Source organism: Ailuropoda melanoleuca, chromosome 4 (assembly GCF_002007445.2).
Source record: "Ailuropoda melanoleuca isolate Jingjing chromosome 4, ASM200744v2, whole genome shotgun sequence".
Taxonomy (NCBI): domain Eukaryota; kingdom Metazoa; phylum Chordata; class Mammalia; order Carnivora; family Ursidae; genus Ailuropoda; species Ailuropoda melanoleuca.
Genome location: NC_048221.1, coordinates 13,365,008 through 13,382,730, shown reverse-complemented (window position 1 = coordinate 13,382,730; position 17,723 = coordinate 13,365,008). Strand labels below are relative to the sequence as shown.

General features: G+C 52.4%; 1 protein-coding gene across 3 annotated transcripts in view; it reads right to left on the bottom strand.

Annotated features, from left to right (window-relative positions):
* Nucleotides 1-4,114: 4,114 nt before the first annotated feature.
* The window catches only part of PGPEP1 (pyroglutamyl-peptidase I), a 29,533-nt gene continuing 15,924 nt past the window's right edge, over nt 4,115-17,723 (bottom strand). For 2 of the 3 annotated variants that reach the window (XM_019797395.2, XM_034658081.1), the window contains 3 exons: nt 16,766-16,882; nt 12,626-12,858; nt 4,115-8,624 (listed from right to left, as the gene is read on the bottom strand). In XM_019797395.2, the coding sequence (XP_019652954.1) occupies nt 8,432-8,624; nt 12,626-12,831 (399 nt within the window). In that variant the 5' untranslated portion in view covers nt 12,832-12,858; nt 16,766-16,882 and the 3' untranslated portion in view covers nt 4,115-8,431. Of the gene's footprint in view, nt 8,625-12,625; nt 12,859-16,722; nt 16,883-17,723 lie in introns of all 3 variants that reach the window. The other variant, XM_019797402.2, reaches the window with a different exon arrangement.

Here is a 17,723-nt window from a genome sequence, read left to right as displayed (position 1 = left end):
ACAACTTGGATGAGCTTTATATTTTTTAAGATTTTATTTATTTGAGAGAGAGACAGAGAGCACACAAGTAGGGGAGCAGCAGAGGGAGAGGGAAAAGCAGGCTCCCCGCTGAGCACGGAGCCTGACTCAGGGCTCGATCCCAGGACCCTGGGATCATGACCCGAGCGGAAGGCAGACACTTCACTGACTGAGCCACCCAGGCACCCCTAACTTGGATGAACTTTAAAAACATGCTGAGTGGAGTAAGTTAGAGACAGGCAAGCATTTTATAGTTACACTAATACGAAATATCTAGAATATGCAAATTCATAGAGACAGAAGGTAGATTAGAGGGTACCAGGGGCTGGAGGAGGAAGGACAGGAATGAGGCATTCTTGCTTAATGGTTAAACAGTTTCCATCTGGGGGTGATGGAAAAGTTTTGGAACTAATCAGAGGTCAGGTATTATGCATAGTCAGCCTTGTAAATGTACTTACCACCACCGAACGGTACACTTAGAAACAGTTAAAACAGCAAATTTTGCGTTCTATATATTTTACCACAATACAAAAATGCAAATAAAAAAACACCTTTATAACATTGGTATCACACTGTTTGTTCCCTTTTGCAACCTGCTTATTTTCACTCCATGTTCCGGTTTGGAGGTTTTTGCCTGGAAGCCTGGCTCATCCTTTTTCTGTGCCATATAGTATTCCACGGAATAAGTACACCCTAGTGTTTTTCTGACATCCAACTCCTCGTTATCGTAAGCCAGGCCACTGGGACGACACGCACGTTGGGTTTTTCCGGGATTCACAGCAGCAGCAGAAGGGCCAGGTCAGAGGGTCCGGCCACCCTCAACAGCACTGGCACGGCCAGATTACTCTTTAACCTGGTCAGACGGATTCCCTCGCCCATCACCACCAGTGCACTCCCAGCGACCACCGCCCATTGTCTCTAGGGCCTGTCTGGGAGCCTCCCTAAGGGTGAGGAGAGGTCTCAGGGTGATTTTTGTTCCCTAAAAACTAGGTCGAGCTTCTAGTTTGGGTCTCCTGATTCAACTTCCCTGAATCACCTGTTCCTGCCTGTACTTCACCGACCATTGTGTCCCCAAATTCACGTCCACCTGGAACCTCAGATTGTGACTTTTAGGGTCTTTGAGATATAATTATTCACATTAAAATGAGGTCACCCTGGGGGAGGGCGGGCCCTCATTCCAGTGACTGGTGTCCTTCTAAGAAGGTCATGTTAATACAGAGGCAGAGATGTGAGTGACGGATCCACAAGCCAAAGGCCACCAAGGAGTGCCGGCAGCCAGTAGAAGCCGGAAGGGGGGGCCTGAGACCAATTCTCCCTCACAACCTCCAGCCCTGCCGACGCTTCCACCAGGGACTCCTGGCCTTCAGACTGTGAGAGAACACGTTTCTGCTTCTTTAAACCACCAGTTTGTGGTAACTGTCATGGCCGCCCCACGAAACAACGTCCTCCGCCCATTTTAATAATCTGGTGGGGTTTTTTTAATTCCACCTAGCGTGTCTTCGTATGTTCTGGAAGCTATTCCTTGATCGGTTAAATGGATGGCAGACATCTTCTCTCAGTCCCTGGCTTGTCTTTTCAATTACTTTATGGATTTTTGGGGGGTGTCAAAAAGTAGGACACTGTGATGGAGTTTAACGTAACCCAGACCCTCCAATTCATTTTTTTTCCACGTCAAGGGTGGGTTTTCATGTGCCAGGCGGTTAAGGCTGGTGTGTGGCTCTCCTCTGTGTTGCTTCCAGCCTGACCTCTCCGCACTGCGGGTTTGGGCCTCGGCCAGCCCCTCCCCTTGCCCCCCATTAACGCTCCGTGGGGGAGGGGTGCGGACAGCTGAGTGTGAGTCAGCCGAGGCCAAGCCGCCCGGGGCGGAAGTGGTTGGCTCAGGCCCTGGGACCGGCTGTGTGGGTTCCTGGCCGAGGGGGGCTATGGACAGAATGAGCGGGGCAGGAAGTGGGTCAGCTGAGGCAGCAGGCTTCGGGACCCCACGTGTTCGCTGACCGGAATGTTTGGCGGGGGTAACCCCCCACCAAGAGCCTGCGCTCCCCCCTTCCCCCCCCCCCAAGGCTCCAGCGCCCCTGCCATGGATCGGCTAGCTGCAGTGCGCTTACTATGAAGCACCTGCTTGTGCCAGGCCGTGGCAGGGCAGGGACGCACAACCCTGCCGGGTGGGTGTGGGTGTCAGCTCTTATCACGGGGGAATCGGAGGCAGCAGGGCACCCCGTCTCACCTTGGCTGGCAAGGGTCCTCTCTGCCTCTCACTGTCCTCACTCGAAACACGGGACTGTGGAGGAGAAAATATCTAGGGAGTTTTTACATTTTCTCTCTCCCCCTTTTTGAATCTCTCCCTTGCTCTCTCTGCATTTCTGCTTTTCAGTCTCTCATAGTCTCTTTCTGTCTTGGCCTCCCCACCTCCCCCCATCAGCACCACAAAGGGGGGGGGGGTGCCACCGGAGCCTGCCCCTCCCCCTTTCCGGAGGACCTGGATATGTCCGGGCAGATCCGAGACACTCCTTGCAGAAACTGCTGAATGCCTGGTGGCAAGTCGCCAGTGCAGAAAGGAGGGGGTAGAAAAGTGAAAGAGGGTGTGGGGAAAGGACTTTGGGATTTCCGGTTCAGTACTTTACCCCCCTCACCCCTACCCAGGACTGTCACACTCAACGTGTTTCAAGTTGACGTTGGAGTTTTGAGGTATGCATAGGAGTTCTCCAGGTGTATATGGGGGCAGGGGGGCTTCCAGGCAGAGGAGACAGCTTGGGGTCAGTGGTACCAAGAGAACGGAGGTTCAAATGCCCACAAGAGGGGTTTGGCTTTCTCCTGTAAGCGAAAGGGAGCCATGGAGGGTATGAGAGGAGGGGAGGGGCCCCCATTAGATCCCCAGAATGGGGTGGACTAGAACGAGGAGACTGGTATCCAAGACCCTCATCTTCACGTAACTGAGACTGTCCAGGCGAGAGCTGAGGGAAACTGTTGAATGGGGCCAAGCGCGGCCTCTCCAAGTCTTACCCTCCCATGAACCAACCCCCATCTGCCTTGGACTTTTCAGCTGCCTGTGTGTCCCCCATTAGTAATGGGGTCCCCTGCACTGTACTCCCAGCCCGGAAACTGCTGGATCCCTGGTGTGTCCCTAGCCCCAGGAACCAATGCACAGCAGGCACTTCATAAGTGACCGGAGGCAGCCACAGGCTAAGGCAAGGAACATGCCACATGGGCGGGAGGGCTGGAGAAGGAAGCTGGCCTTCTGGGGCGTGTCTTCCGCTCCCGGGAGGCTCCAGCGCCTCTCTGCGCCCCCTGCTGGCCCCAGGGTGGAACACCGAGCTCTCGCCCCTTTCCTCCGTCCTCCTGTAGTTTATTACACACCAATTACACGCCTGGAGCTGTGCTGGGTGCAAAGGGCACTTCCTCTGAGGGTGCAAAGACCCTGTGCCCTCAGGGGCTTGGAGGAGGTTCCCCCTCCCCCGGGAGCCACGTTCTCCAAGACAAGTCCTTTTGGTTTCAAAGATCTATTCCTTGAAAGCCACTGACCCTTAAAATGTCTTCATTCCTTCTGAGGACATACGTAGGGGATGGACCAAATCCTGTTTCTGGTTCAAACCACTTAGCTTCAGAGACGCCGGCCTGGAGCCAGCTTTCCTGCCCCTCTGCTCCCTGGCCACGACACGAGGGACAAGAGGCTTCGCCTGGCAGAGCCTCAGTTTCCCTGTCTGTAGAAGGTGCTAATGGCACCCCCCCCCAACCACAGGGTTGTGAGTGGGAACGTGGCACAAGCTGGGGGTCTAAACGTTTGTGATTCAAATCCCAGCGCCACACCCCCTTGCTGTGTGAACACAGGCAAGTTACTCAGTCTCTGTGAATCAGAACGAGTGCACTGGGTTGTGAAGAAGGGAGACTGTTCTGTACAGAAATCCTCTCATCGTTCAGTACAGAAATCTTACCATTCTTCCCTCGGCGCACTCGTGACAGCCGCCATCACAGACTGAGCACCAGGTCACACACCAGGGACAGAAATCGCAGTGAACGAGGGGCCCCCTCTGCCCACTCGGGCCCTCAGGCTGAGGATGACCGCAGTAGACACTAACCTCTCACAAAGACACACAAGAAATCACATAGTTCAACTGTTTTATTTGCTTTCTGGGGTGTCAAGTTCGGGATCTTCCAGAGCCCAGGCCCCAGCAAAGTCACGACAGACCCTTCCCCAGCCTGGGCTCCCAGACAGGAGGGTTTCAGACAAGGCACTCACAGGAACTCTGGGGGTCAGGGAGAGGCCACCCCGAGGTGCAGGGGACAGGCCCACAGTTACCTTAAGTAGGAAAGGTTTTTTTCCTAAAGAGAGATTTAGGATGAGCTAGAAACCTGAGATGTTGAGGGATCCCCAGAAACACGCCAGGGACCCCCAGGGCGGGCAGAAAACCATCTCTGCTTCCCAAGATTCCGATGTGGCTTCCTTGGTACCCGGGGATGCCACAGGCCTTGGGAGCAGACAGTCCAATTCCCAACCGGCTTTCTCTGGGATCTCCTAGAGACAAAGTGTATGGGCCCCAGAAGCCACTCACCCCAGACCCCCAGCTCAGCAAATGGGTCGGGTGACCCTGGGCTGGGCCCTGGGGAGCCAGGGCCACTTCCCAGAGCCTGGGGTTTGCTTCTCTCTTTCCCATCTTGCCGCCTTTCTCTGTGTCCCATGCTTATTGGAGAGGCAGGCACTTCTGTGGGTCTCCGGGCAGCTGAACACAACGCCTAGTGAGGAGAGAGCGGGGGAAGCAATGGATTTGGCGAGAAGAGCAGCTCAGGGCTGGAACGTGCTTCCCCACAGCAAAAAGAGAGATGTTCTCCCTGCTAGTCAGCAGCCCCAGGCCCTTATGAGGCACTTGTGCCTGGGGAAGGGAAATGTAATCTGGGATATAAAAACAAAAGCCCTCTTCGGCTCCCCAAGAGAGTCCGGGGCATACAGTGGGATTCGTGTCCATGGGGAGCCACCCGGGAATGCGGTGGCCTCTGCCCCCGTGACCACCAGCGCCCCACACTGGCTGCAGGCTCCCGTGCTCACAGGGTGGAGGCTGGGGCCACAGAGAAGAATGGGCCTTTGTCCCGCTATCCCCAAAGGGGACTTTTGGGTTTAAACACACCAAGGGGTGGAGAGGTCAAAGGTCAACAGTCTAGCCAGTGGCAGGAGAAAAGAGGCCGGTGAGGAGGGCAGATTTCCAGGAGTGGCTCCCCTCCCTGGCCCAGTTGCCCCCCCGCCCCCCCCCCGGGGCACACAGGCATGTGGGTAGACACACACACCAGCTGGCCTGGTTTCCTGGCAGAAACTTCTAAGACAACAAAAAGGCATCCTGAATCTTCTTTTCCAGCCATTGCCCTGAGCAGGCCCTTTCTTTTCTAGAAGTCACAGTGCCAGCAAAGTGCAAGGCGGCTGAAAATGAGTTTCGTTGCCCAAACGACTTCGATCTGACATTTCCGCAAAGGTCTGGCGCTGCTTGGGAAGCCATGATTTCTGTCCCCCGCCTGTCCCTGTCTCTCCCTGTGGCCAAGGGACCTTGGCTGTTCCTTGATTGGACCAGGTGGCACAAGCCCAGTCCACCAACTCAAATTCCTGCTTTTCCCCACCTTTCTTTCCTTCTTACTAACCACTCCTTCCTCCTTCTTTTTCAATCTACAAGCTCACATCCATGCCACTGGCCTTCTTTTCAGTGAGCAAGGGGGAGCCAAAGGGGCTGAGAGAAGAATAAAGGTATCAGGTGCAGGGACTCCAGCACCATAAAGGAGAGGCCATCACCAGACACCCAGATGACTGTTGCTGCCCCTCTCCCCCACCCTGGCACCCCCCATGGGGGCCCCAGGAGAGGCCCCCACTCTGCTTTCTTACAAGATTTCCCCAGCAGCCTTCGCACCACATCCCTCTGCCCATCCTTCTACCATGACCACCTGCTCACACACCCGTTAGCGCCTCTCCCCTCCACACCCTGCCAAGCTACACCGACTTCACAGACCCATCCCCTGGCCCCGTTCTGTGTGACCCCCTCCACCTGAGATTCTGCAAATGACAAGGGAGCAAGAACAGGCCCTGGTTCTCCCTTCTTACAGGAGGACATTTCAGTCCAAGAGCCAACAAATGCAGACAGACATTCCGTGGAGAGAACAGATGAGTTTGCCCAAAAGAAAAACATTAAAAAAAATAAATAAATAAAAGTAAAAAAAGCTGGCGGGAAGTGGGTGAAATGTTTAATGGCCGTCTGATTAAATAAAAATGAGCGAAATGCTCTGCGTCATGGACAAGGATAGGATTCCGGCTTGACTTGATAAGAAAATCTAAAACCATTGCAGGAACACAAAAATGATATACATACACTCGGCAATGATCAGACAATAAATTATACCTCTAAATTTCTGAATCACACGGTGCTTTAAACAGAGAGGCAAAATGAAGACAAAGGAAAGATGAAAATGTGGAGTTTGGGGATGGCGCATCCGGGTTCCAGTGGGTACCCAGCTAAGTGCAGACCTGGCTTATCTCCAGGTTCCCCCCTTTTCCCTCCCCATCTTGCCTGGATTCATTTCCTCCTCACATCCCTGCAGATCAGACCTTTGGGGAACAGAGCTAGATGAAGCCTGATGCTCTGAATAAGACCTCTGGGGGGCCCCCGAGCCTTGAGCTCCCCACATTCAGAAGAGCCACGATTTCTGCTCACGGAATCCCACATGGCAGATTTCTCACAATCTCAGCCTGGGGACATGAGAGGGGCGGGAGGCAGGCTGGAATGGGGAGAGGAGCACAGCCCCCAATCAGTTCAACCTGCCAGCCACAGGCCACGCCCACTGCCAAGTGCCCGCCCCCGTCACCCCCCTGGAGCCACTTTCCCCTCCAGAGAAAACCCAGGACCCAAGAAAACGCATTTAACTCAGGAACCCATCAACCTGGTTCCCAAGCGACACAGCCACTCAGCAGAGGCAGGAACTCCCCTGGTCATCAGAACAAGAGGCAAAGAAGGCAAATGTTCAAGAAAACGAAACAAAACAGAAATCTCATCTGTTTTAGAGAGAACTGCATGCTGGGTCACACCGCCATGATCCAACCCGGCATCAGGACTCCAGCACACCTCGCGCTTGGGGAAATGATAAAACCCCTGTCTTCTCCCCCAAATAGGAGAACACTTCCGAAATGTGGGTTTTCCTCAGTTGGCTTCATGGTTGCTGCTGTCATTCGTTTCCTCTGATGGGTATGAAGGTCCAGCTGAATTCACTGGCCTCCCGGGGACGTTACTCTCACCCCTGGCTGCTAAGTTCAAAGTTGCCAGGGAGTGAGATCAAAATTTACTCCTGAGTCCTGGGCCCGTCTCCAGAATCATCTACACAAAAGCCCCGTTGGCTGCTGTACCACCCTCCTGGTCAAACACGCCAGCACACAGGGAGATCAGCAAACTCCAGCCCCCGGGCCCCATTCTGGGCACCCCCGCCCCACTTAAGGAGAACAAGGAGCTGGTCCCCAGCACCAAGACTGCAAAAATCCAGGCCAGATGTGGGGTGGGTTTGCAACTGCTACAGATTTTTACATATTAAAAAAAAAAAAAAAAAGTCATGTGCAAGTCGAAATGACATGGGCTGTTTTCCCACCCCTGCTCCAGAGTCCCCATGGGTACAGCTCACAGCTCTGGCTCCGAAAGGGTCAGCCCACCTTTTTAACCACCTGGGGCAGCGGCTCCCACCCCACCATGGCCTGGCCAAGGGCCTGCCTGCCCTGAGGAAAGGGAACTTGATGTCAGCTCCGACACAAAGATGCGGGTCCAGTTTTCAGAGGAAGAGGCAGAAGGGGCTACATCCCAGGAAAAAGAAAAGACACTCTGTTGTCAGCAAAAGCCCGAGTTTTAACCAAAGGGAACATAAATTCCTCTGTGCCCAAACTAGCACTATTGTTTTTAAAAAAGAGAATAAGAAAGAGAGGGGGGAAGAAAGCCCCCGTCACATCCCAAGGCAGCCCTTTCTGGGGTTGTCCTGGCTGTTGGGACACGGATCAGGGCAAAGACTTTTCAAGGAGTTTTTAAGTTTGGGAAAAACCAGTCCTGGATGGAATCCCTTCACCAGAGACTTAGAAAAGCAGGTGAGCAGGTGGCCCCAGCTGTGGGATCAAGAGCGGAGATCCACTCGACCAGGATTCCCTGTGGAGACTGGGACCCACCAGCTTCCCAGCCATTGTGGCTGTGTCCCCAGAGGCAAAGGGAAATAGAGAAAAAAAATCTTCAGCCACCTCCTTCAAAGTGACCAGCCCTTTTGCGGAGAAGAAGGGACAGGAAGTGTGTAAGTCGGAATATTGATCCAAATCAGATCCCCAGCTGACAGGCTTATCCTTCTTGGCCAGGCCCCCGGAGGGCGGACATCCCTCCCGGGGTCCCTAGTGGGACGAGGTCTTGGGAGGCCTGAGAGGCCCTCAGTGTTTGTGGCGACAGTTGATTTTGCCTTCTGACTGCTCCAGGACGTCCAGCATTTCCTCGATGATGGCCCGCAGCGCCCTGCCCAGCTGGTCTGCGTTGTAGGGCTTGCCCAGTGGAGGCACGTGAACAAAGGCTGAGCGGCCGTGACTCTGGTACAGCGAGGTGTAGTAGGTGAAGTCACAGAGGTACCTAAGTTTCAGGGTGTTGGGGACAGGAGGGAGACCAAAACAGGGTCAGAGAGTCAATACACAGCCTAACGGGACAGCCTCCATCCAGATCTGCTGTAAGACTCCCAACCCCGCCAGCAATCGACAAGATGGAATACTGCTTCTCCCCGCACCCCCCGCCAGGTTGACAAAAATGAGAAAACCTGGTAACTCCAAGTGCTGGTGTGTATGTGAGGAAGGAGGCAGTGAGGCGCGGCTCGCGGGAATGCCAACAGCCGCAGGGCTAGTAATATTACAAACACCTAGACTCGATGCCATGTGCTTGCCCGTTTTGAGAATCTACCTTCAGAAGCCCTCTGCGTGAGGGCACAAGATAGATGAAGAAGGGGTTCGTTAAGTATAAAAGTAGACTGAGAAGCAGCCGGCTAGGGCCTGAGTGTCCCTCCTCAAATTCAGTGTTGAAGCCCTAACTCCCAAGGTGATAATATTAAGAGGCGAGGGCTTTGGGAAGCAAGAGGCCTCACGAACGGGGCGAGTACCCCTTAGAAAGGAGACCCCAGAGAGCTCTCTTCCTCCTCCCGCCACGTGAGGATGCCATGAGGGGTCAGCAGTCTGCAGCCCGGAGGGAGGCCTTCCTCGGATCGTGACCGGGCTGGGGCCCTCATCTGGAACGTCCTGGCCTCCGAAATGGTGAGCAAGCATTTTCTGCTGCTTAGAAGCTGCCCGGCTGGGGGTGTTTTGTTACAGCAGAACGAAGGGGCGACGACACCACATGACTGGCCCCTGACAGAGGAGAGGCTTCATACGTGGGAACAGCCACGCGATGAAATGAATACAACGCAGCCGTTTGCAAGGCAAGCAGCAGACCCAGAGGCAACCGGAGAATTCACCAAGACCCGCGTTGTGCACCCGCAGGTGAAACCAAGGAAGGGGACTCTCAGGAAAGGGCACCTCTTGTCACCCCATCCATGTGAAAGCAAAGCAAAGTAGGACAAAACCCTAAACCAGCACACCAAGCGTCCTATAGGCGGCTGACCCTTGAACAACATGGGTTTGATGGCCAGGGTACACTTAGACAAGGACTGCTGCCACGAAATATAACACAGTCCTGTGAATATATGTTCTCTTCCTTGTGATTTTCTTCAAGGGTTTATTTTACTTCCAGTTCATATACAGCGTTCTATTATTTTTTAAAAGATTTTATTTATTTATTTGAGAGAGAGAGAGAGAGAGAGAGAGAGAGAGAAATAGCACAAGCAGGGGAGAAAGGCAGAAGCAGGCTCCCTGCCGAGCAGGGAGCCTGATGGGGGACTCGATCCCAGGACCCTGAGATCATGACCTGAGCCGAAGGCAGATGCTTAAGTGACCGAGCCACCCAGGTGCCCCTCCAGGGCTCTGTTAGTTTCAGGTGTACGACACAGTGATTCAGCAGGTCCCTCCATCACCGCTGCTCAGCTTGAGAAAGGCCCCCTTCATCCCCGTCACCTTTTCCCCATCATTCACTGCCCCCTGGTAACCCGCAGTTTGTTCTCTACAGTTAAGAATCTGTTTCTTGGGGCTCCTGGGTGGCTCAGTTGGTGAAGCGTCTGGCTTCAGCTCAGGTCATGATCTCAGGGTCCTGGGATCGAGCCCCACATTGCTTAGCAGGGAGCCTGCTTCTCCCTCTCCCTCTGCCTGCTGCTCTGCCTACTTGTGCTCTCTCTCTCTCTCTCTCTCTTTCTGTCAAATAAATAAAGAATCTGTTTCTTGGTTTCTCTCTCTCTTTTTTACTTTGCTCATTTGTTCTGTTTCTTAAATTACATACATGAGTGTGATCATATGGTATTTGTCTTTCTCTGGCTTATTTCACTTAGCATAATACTCTCTAGCTCCGTCCACACTGTTGCAAATGGCCAGATTTCATTCTTTTTGATGGCTGAGTCATATGCCGGTGCGTGTGTGTGTGTGTGTGTGTGTGTGTACACGTGTGTATCTGTATCTCACATCTTCTTATCCATTCATCAGCTGATGGATACGTGGACTGCTTTCATTTCCTTATGATTTTTTTTTTTAACGTAAGCTCTGCGCCCAACGTGGGGCTCAAACCCAGAGCCCTGAGATCAAGAGTCACACACTCCACTGACTGAGCCAGCCAGGTGCCCCTCCTTATGATTTTCTTAATAACATTTTCTTTTCTCTAGCTGACTTTATTGTAAGAATACAGTATATAATACATAAAATATACAAAATGTGTGTTAATCAATTGTTTATGTCGTCAGTAAGGTTTCCAGTCAACAGTAGGCTATTAGTAGTTAAATGGGGGGGGTCAAATGTTACACAATTTTCAATTATGCAGGGGGGTGGTCAGCACCCTCGCCCCCATGTTGTTCAAGGGTTAACTGTCTATGGAAAAGTGTAGGACGTTTTACAGTTAAGTCTCAGATTTAACCAAAGGATCTCTAGGGAGAAGGAGAGAGGGCAAGAGAATTTTTCACGATGGGAACACATGAGAAGATATTCTAGAATTATCTGTGCAATTTAGAATTAGTTGGGTTTTTTTAAAGATTTTATTTATTTGTTTGACAGAGAGAGAGAGAGAGAGATCGCAAAAGAGAGAGAGAAAGTGAGTGTGAGCAGGGGGGAGAAGGAGAAGCAGACTCCCCACTGACCAGGGAGCCTGATGTGGGGCTCGATCCCAGAACCCTGGGACCATGACCGAAGGCAGATGCTTAACCGACTGAGCCACCCAGGTGCCCCTGGAATTAGTTTTAAAAACAGAATGCCGGCGAATTCGGTTACTCCATTCAGTCTACTGAATCTGCCACCTGCCGCCTTTGGGCTGGAGAAGTGTACAGAGTGCAGAGAAACGGTGACAGTGGTGGTGACAGGACGTAGAACAGAGAGGACAAACTTGGTCTGGGGGGGGTTGCAGAGCCCCCCCAAAGAGAACCCCCAAGGAGGCAACATGTTGGAGCTAAGGCCTGAAAGACGCCTTATCAGAGGGAGGTGAGTTCTGAGCAGAGGCCACAGCATGTGCAAAGGCCCTGAGGCTCAGGTGAGCATGGGCTGTTGAAGCAACCAGAGGAGGCTGGTTGGTGGGCCTGGCATGCAGTAGGGGCAGGAAGAGCGAAGGTAGATGAGGGGGGAGAGGTGCCAGGGACAAGACCACACACCACCTGTGGACGGTGGAGAGAGGTTGGGATTTTATTCTAGGTGCTGTGGGAGCTGCAGGAGGGATTAAGCAAGGAAAGGATACCATCTGACTTAAACGTATAAAAGACCTTGTAATAGGCTGGAGTTTCTTCTCCAAACTAATATTTACCTGGAACCTCAAAATGTGACCTTAGTTGGATACAGGGGTTTTGCAGATATAATTGGTTAAGATGAAACCATACTGGACTAGGGTGGGTCCTAAAGCTAACGACTGGGGTCCTCGTAAGGAGGCCATGGGAACACACACAGGCAGGGAAGAAGGCCACGGGGAGATGGAGGCAGAGATCGGGGTGACGCAGCCACAAGCCAAGGAACCCCAAGGGTTACCAGCAGCCCCCAGAGCCGGGAGAGAGGCAGAGTACAGATTCTTCCTGAGAGCCTCCAGAAGGAGCGAATGTCACCAAACCCTGGTTTTGGACTTCTAGCCTCCAGAACTAGGAGAGCATGACTTTTTGTTGTCCTAAGCAACCAAGTTGATGGTTTTTGTTAAAACAGCCACAGAAAACTAACACAGAAACCAATGGCTTAACGGGGGAGGACTGTCAAGGCCGGGGCAAAGGTGGCAGGAGGACCACCAGGGAGGGGGCTGGGCAGCGTCCAGGTGGCAGACGCCAGGGCCTGGGTGGGGACAAGTGGACAGATCCATACATCATGAGTTCTAGAAGCAGAATCAGTGGGATCTGCTCCGAGCATATACTTAGCTCCGGGCCTCATGAATGGTGAGTGCTCCGCCCCCAGAGGCCAAAGCCAACACACTTGGCTTGCCCGACGCTAGCCCGGGGCCGGCGGACGGGGAAAGCCACCGCTCACACCCACCCCCAGGTTCCCTACCTGCCCGCATCTTGTGAGATGGTCACGGACACGTCCAGGCCCAGCGTAGTGACCCTCTTACAGACAGCGTCCATGTCGATGATGGAGTCAATGCTTTCCGGGCCGTCCTCCACGCAGCACTGGGAGCCGGGGCAGAAGCGGCAGTTGTCCAGCCCCTTGTAGCCCTTGTTATGCCCGCACTTCTCCAGCGTGACCGTGGTCGCCATGCCCGACACCCCCACATGCACCACGAGCTGCAGACAGACGGGCAGGGCTTAACTGGGTTTGGCCAGGAGACTGCGGGTCCCCCACCCCGGGCCAAGGAGAGGACAGCATCCTTCCCCGGCGCTCTGCCTGGAGTCACATCGTTTCTGGCCCCTTGCTGCTGGAATAGACCATACAGTCACCCCACTGAAAGGTCTGCCCAGGAAACATGCCAGGATGTGCAACGTACAAGGATGCTCATTGCAGCTGTGTTACCGTAAGCAAACACCAGAAACCACCTCATTAGCCATTAGCAGGGGGTTGGCTAAATAAAGCAGGAGCCACTACGTAGCTGTTATCGTGCCAAAAGCAGTTCTTTTTGTTTCTTTTTAAGATTTTATTTATTTATTTGAGACAGGGAGGGGAGGGGCAGAGGGAGAGGGAGAAGCAGACTCCCCACTGAGCAAGGAGCCCAACTAGGGCCCTGGGATCATGACCTGAGCTGAAGGCAGACGCTTAACCGACTGAGCCTCCCAGGCGCCCCTCAAAAGCAGTTCTATAAGGAAGGATCTTCAAAACATATTGCCAAATGCAAAAGACAAAAGACAAGGTGTAACTTCCAGGAATCGAAACTACGATCAAAGAGGTCATAATCTGTCAATGGTCACTTCAGTGTGTTTTCTAAAAATGAGGAAAAAAAAAACCCATGAAAACGCTGGCAGGCTCAATAATAGGAAAAGAGTTACACTCATTCCTAAAAATTGCCCAGCAGTTAAAACAACGTGAGGGAGATAAATTATCGAACACTATATATGAAAATAACGAAGAGTACTACAAGTTGGCTAATTGAATTTAACTTTTAAAAAATGAAAAAAATAACATAAGGGAGAATTGTTAATGACATAGGTAATAAAATGCTCATGATAAAATATTTATAAAAGGCAGGGCACCACACTGAATACAGCTGAATTTCAACTATTAATTCTTTGTGTATGTGCTTACACACAGAAAGGGCAGTGCGCATGCAAACATTTACATATGTAAACATTTAAAATATGGGCTGAGAAGCATGCTGTCCCGTAGGGCAGCGGTGTGGGGGACGGGGTTGCCTATGGGGGCACTTGGCTGTGAGCACTTAAAATGTGGCTGGTACAATCTGAGATTTGTAGTCAGTGCGGAACACACCCCAGATTTTGGAGGCTGGGCGCAAAAATAAGAATGTAAAATGTCTCATTAATAACTTTTTCAAGGTTGATTACATGTCGAGATGATAATTTTTTTAAAGATTTTATTAATTTATTTGAGAGAGAGTGAGCGTGAGTGCGCGCACACGAGAGAGAGAGAGAGAGAGAGAGAGAGAGAGAGAGAGAGAGAGAATGCACAACTCGGGGGGAGGGGCAGAGTGAGAGGGAGAAGCAGACCCCTGCTGACCAGGGAGCCTGACACGGGGCTCCATCCCGGGACCCTGGGATCATGACCTGAGCTGAAGGCAAATGCTTAACCCGACTGAGCCACTCAGGTACCCGGAGATGATATTTTAGATACACAGGGTTACACTGAAACTATTATTAAAATTTATTTCACCCATATATTTTGACATTTTAAAAACGTGGCTAGTGGAACATTTAAAGGGTCCTACGAAATGGCATGCTAACGTCTGGGGGGGCCACACTGCTGGAGAATCGAACTCTTTGGAGTTACGAAGTTCGTTCATTCACTAACTGGATGTCCCACATCTGGCACTCCATAAACTGAATTTTGGTGAGTGTGAAAACAAAGCAGTAGCTGTGGTATAATGAGCTGAGCAGTGACACTCCCGTCATACCCAAAAAACAGACAAACAGGGGCGCCTGGGTGGCTCAGTCATTAAGCGTCTGCCTTCAGCTCAGGGCGTGATCCTGGCGTTCTGGGATCGAGCCCCACATCAGGCTCCTCTGCTGGGAGCCTGCTTCTTCCTCTCCCACTCCCCCTGCTTGTGTTCCCTCTCTCGCTGGCTGTCTCTCTCTCTCTCTCTCTCTCTCTCTGTCAAATAAATAAATTTTAAAAAACCAAAAAAACCCAAAAAAACCCTGTCCCTGTCCCATTGCCTGGAAACCGTGACTGAGACTTTATTTGGAAAAAGGGTCTTTTACAGACGAAATTAAGTAAAGGATTGTGTGATGAGATCCTCCTGCATTATCTGGGGGGGGGGGGCTCAAATCCAATGACACGTGTCCTTAAAAGAGACACATGAAGGAAAGACAGGGACAGGAGGAGATGTCCATGTGACCACAGAGGCAGCCACAGGAGTGACCCGGCCACAAGGCATGGAGCCCACCCCCCCCCNCCCCCCAAGCTGGAGGAGACAAGCAATGCCCTTGCCCCAGAAGGAGGCAGTGCCGCTGCTGACACCCGGATTGGGGATTTCCGGCCTCCAGGAATGTGCGAATACATTTCTGCTGTTCTTTTATTTTTTTATTTTTTTAAGATTTTATCTATTTATTTGGCAGAGAGAGACAGCGAGAGAGGCAACACAAGCAGGGGGAGCTGGAGAGGGAGAAGCTGGCTTCCCGCTGAGCAGGGAGCCTGACTCGGGGCTCAATCCCAGGACGCTGGGATCATGACCTGAGCTGAAAGCAGACGCTTAACGACTGAGCCACCCGGGCACCCCCATTTCTGCTGTTCTAAGTGTACAGTGCCTGCTACAGCAGCCACAGGAGCCACGTCCATGCCGACTGCTTCAACAGCGCACATGTGGGCACGCATGTGCCCGTGCACACGCGTGTATGGCGATATGTGTGTGAACGGCAGCCATAATCATGGTGCCAGGTAACAAACTGGGGGTGATTCTCTATGGTGTGGAAATTTTTAAAAACGTGTTCATGCTTTAAGGGTATTTTTTGTAGAAAAAGGCCAAAGGGTACACACAAAGCCGACAAAAATGCCCACTGACACAGCCTGCAGTCCCATCTCACTAAGCCTCCAGGTCCCCCTCTACAAAGGGACGAACGCCACTTGAGACTCAACAGAAGGGCTCATGAGGAAGGAAGTTTCCACGGGTCGGCCCTGGAAAATCCGCAAGGGCAGGCTAGTGTGGGAAGCTGGGTGGGGCCCCCCCAGGTGACCCGTACCTCACCCATCAGAGACGCCAGCCCCGGGGACTGCCCAGGCAGCTTTCACTCCTGACACCCTGGAGCTCTCTGAGCCCACAGTCTTGGCGGGGCCACTCATCTCTCTGGTGGGAGAGTGTTGCTCCTGCTTCTCTGGCCTCCATTCCACCTCATCTGGTGATAGCCGGTTCCCTCCCATTCTCATTTTCCCGTTGTGGAACCCCCAAGTGCCCCCAGGAGACTTCCAGGAGGTTTGGAGAGAGGTGATGCCTCTCCCTGACCACCAGAGTAGGCATGTGATCCAGGCCTCACAAATCAGAGCATCTCTTTCTTCCTTCAACCCCCAGCCCTAGTGCTTGGCTCAGGGACTGCCATGGGACCCAAGTGCGCCAGTGAGAATCAGCCATGGACTCTGGGGAATTATCAAAAGGAAAGTTGTTCTCTTTTGGCTGAGGGGCTGAGTGGGGAGGGTATCAGCCAGCTGCCACCTATCTTTGCCAAAGCAAAAGCGAAGTGCAAAGCAAAGCTGAATAATGCTGGGGGAGTGCCTGGATCAAGCTTTACCTGAAGCACACAAACATTTGTGCTTAAGCTGAGTTAAGGCGTGTTCTGACTGTCACATGTAACTAAACATGTCACGACTGACACTGACTGTCCAGTGGGACAGAGCTAGGCTCTAGGAGGTCCCAGATGTTTGCTCTCTTGCCTCACACCCACGGCTAACCCAGGAAAGTATGACTCTTTTGGGGGACAAGACCATGGCATCGGCCATGTGACTGAAACAGGAACAAAGCCACACAAATCATCCACGCGTGGGGTGCCCACCTGCAGGTCCTGATGAGGGAGCACCTGCCTTCGCCCCACTCACCTGTGGGCTGTGCTTCTCCCACAGGGCAGGGATGAGCCTCTGGACTGTCTTATACTCGACTGGAATCTCATACACGTGCAGGTCCACGCTGTCACCAAGCCCGAGCTTCTCCAGCTCCTGGAAGGGAGAGGAGACAGAGCGTTGTGGCTTTAGGAGAGGGCTGCAGGGTGAATGCTCAAACATATCCTCAGAAACCAGGTAGGGCTCCTGACTCATTGTGCAGAGTGGAAGGTGCATGTACTGGTCTACCCCAAAGCTCTCCCCTCATCCCCTTCCCACCCACCCATCTCAGACTCTCTCCACATCTCCACTGGCAGCAGCATAATGCCATGGCCTTTGGAGCTAAGCAGCCCAGTCTGAATGCTGTGTGACCTTGGGCAAGTTACTTCACCTCTCTGAGCCTCCTCTTTCTCATCCATAAAATCAGGATAAAGAAGTACTAAATTCACAAGGTAGCTATTCAAATTAAACGAACAAGTTCACAGGAAGAGTTCCATGGCACGCTTGGCACATAAGTGCTCAAATAATGTTGGCTACCATTACTACTATTGTTTTTGCTGTTGTTATTACACTCTTCCCTTCATTACACCTGTTAAGAATTATTTATAGATTTGGTGTCTGCTACATAGCAGGGTCTCAGTATATGTTTAGAGATGGACCCAACTCCTTAGGGATCCCCTAACCACCTTGAGTGTGAGGTGCCTTAGAAACATCATGAATTGTGCACAAAATTAGGCTACAGATCGCTCACTGCATGTGCCCTTTTCTAGGGGAAATATCAATGCTTTCTTTCCTTGGATTCTCATTGTGGCCCACCAAGTGTCCACCTCTTAACTCCCTGCAGGTAGAGCCCAGGACCAGGTCACCTTCCCCAGATGGCTCAAGGCACAGTAGGCCCAGGACCAAATTTGCTGGCGCAACAGTGACCCTTCCGGCCCCGGCAGCCAGGAGCAGGGAG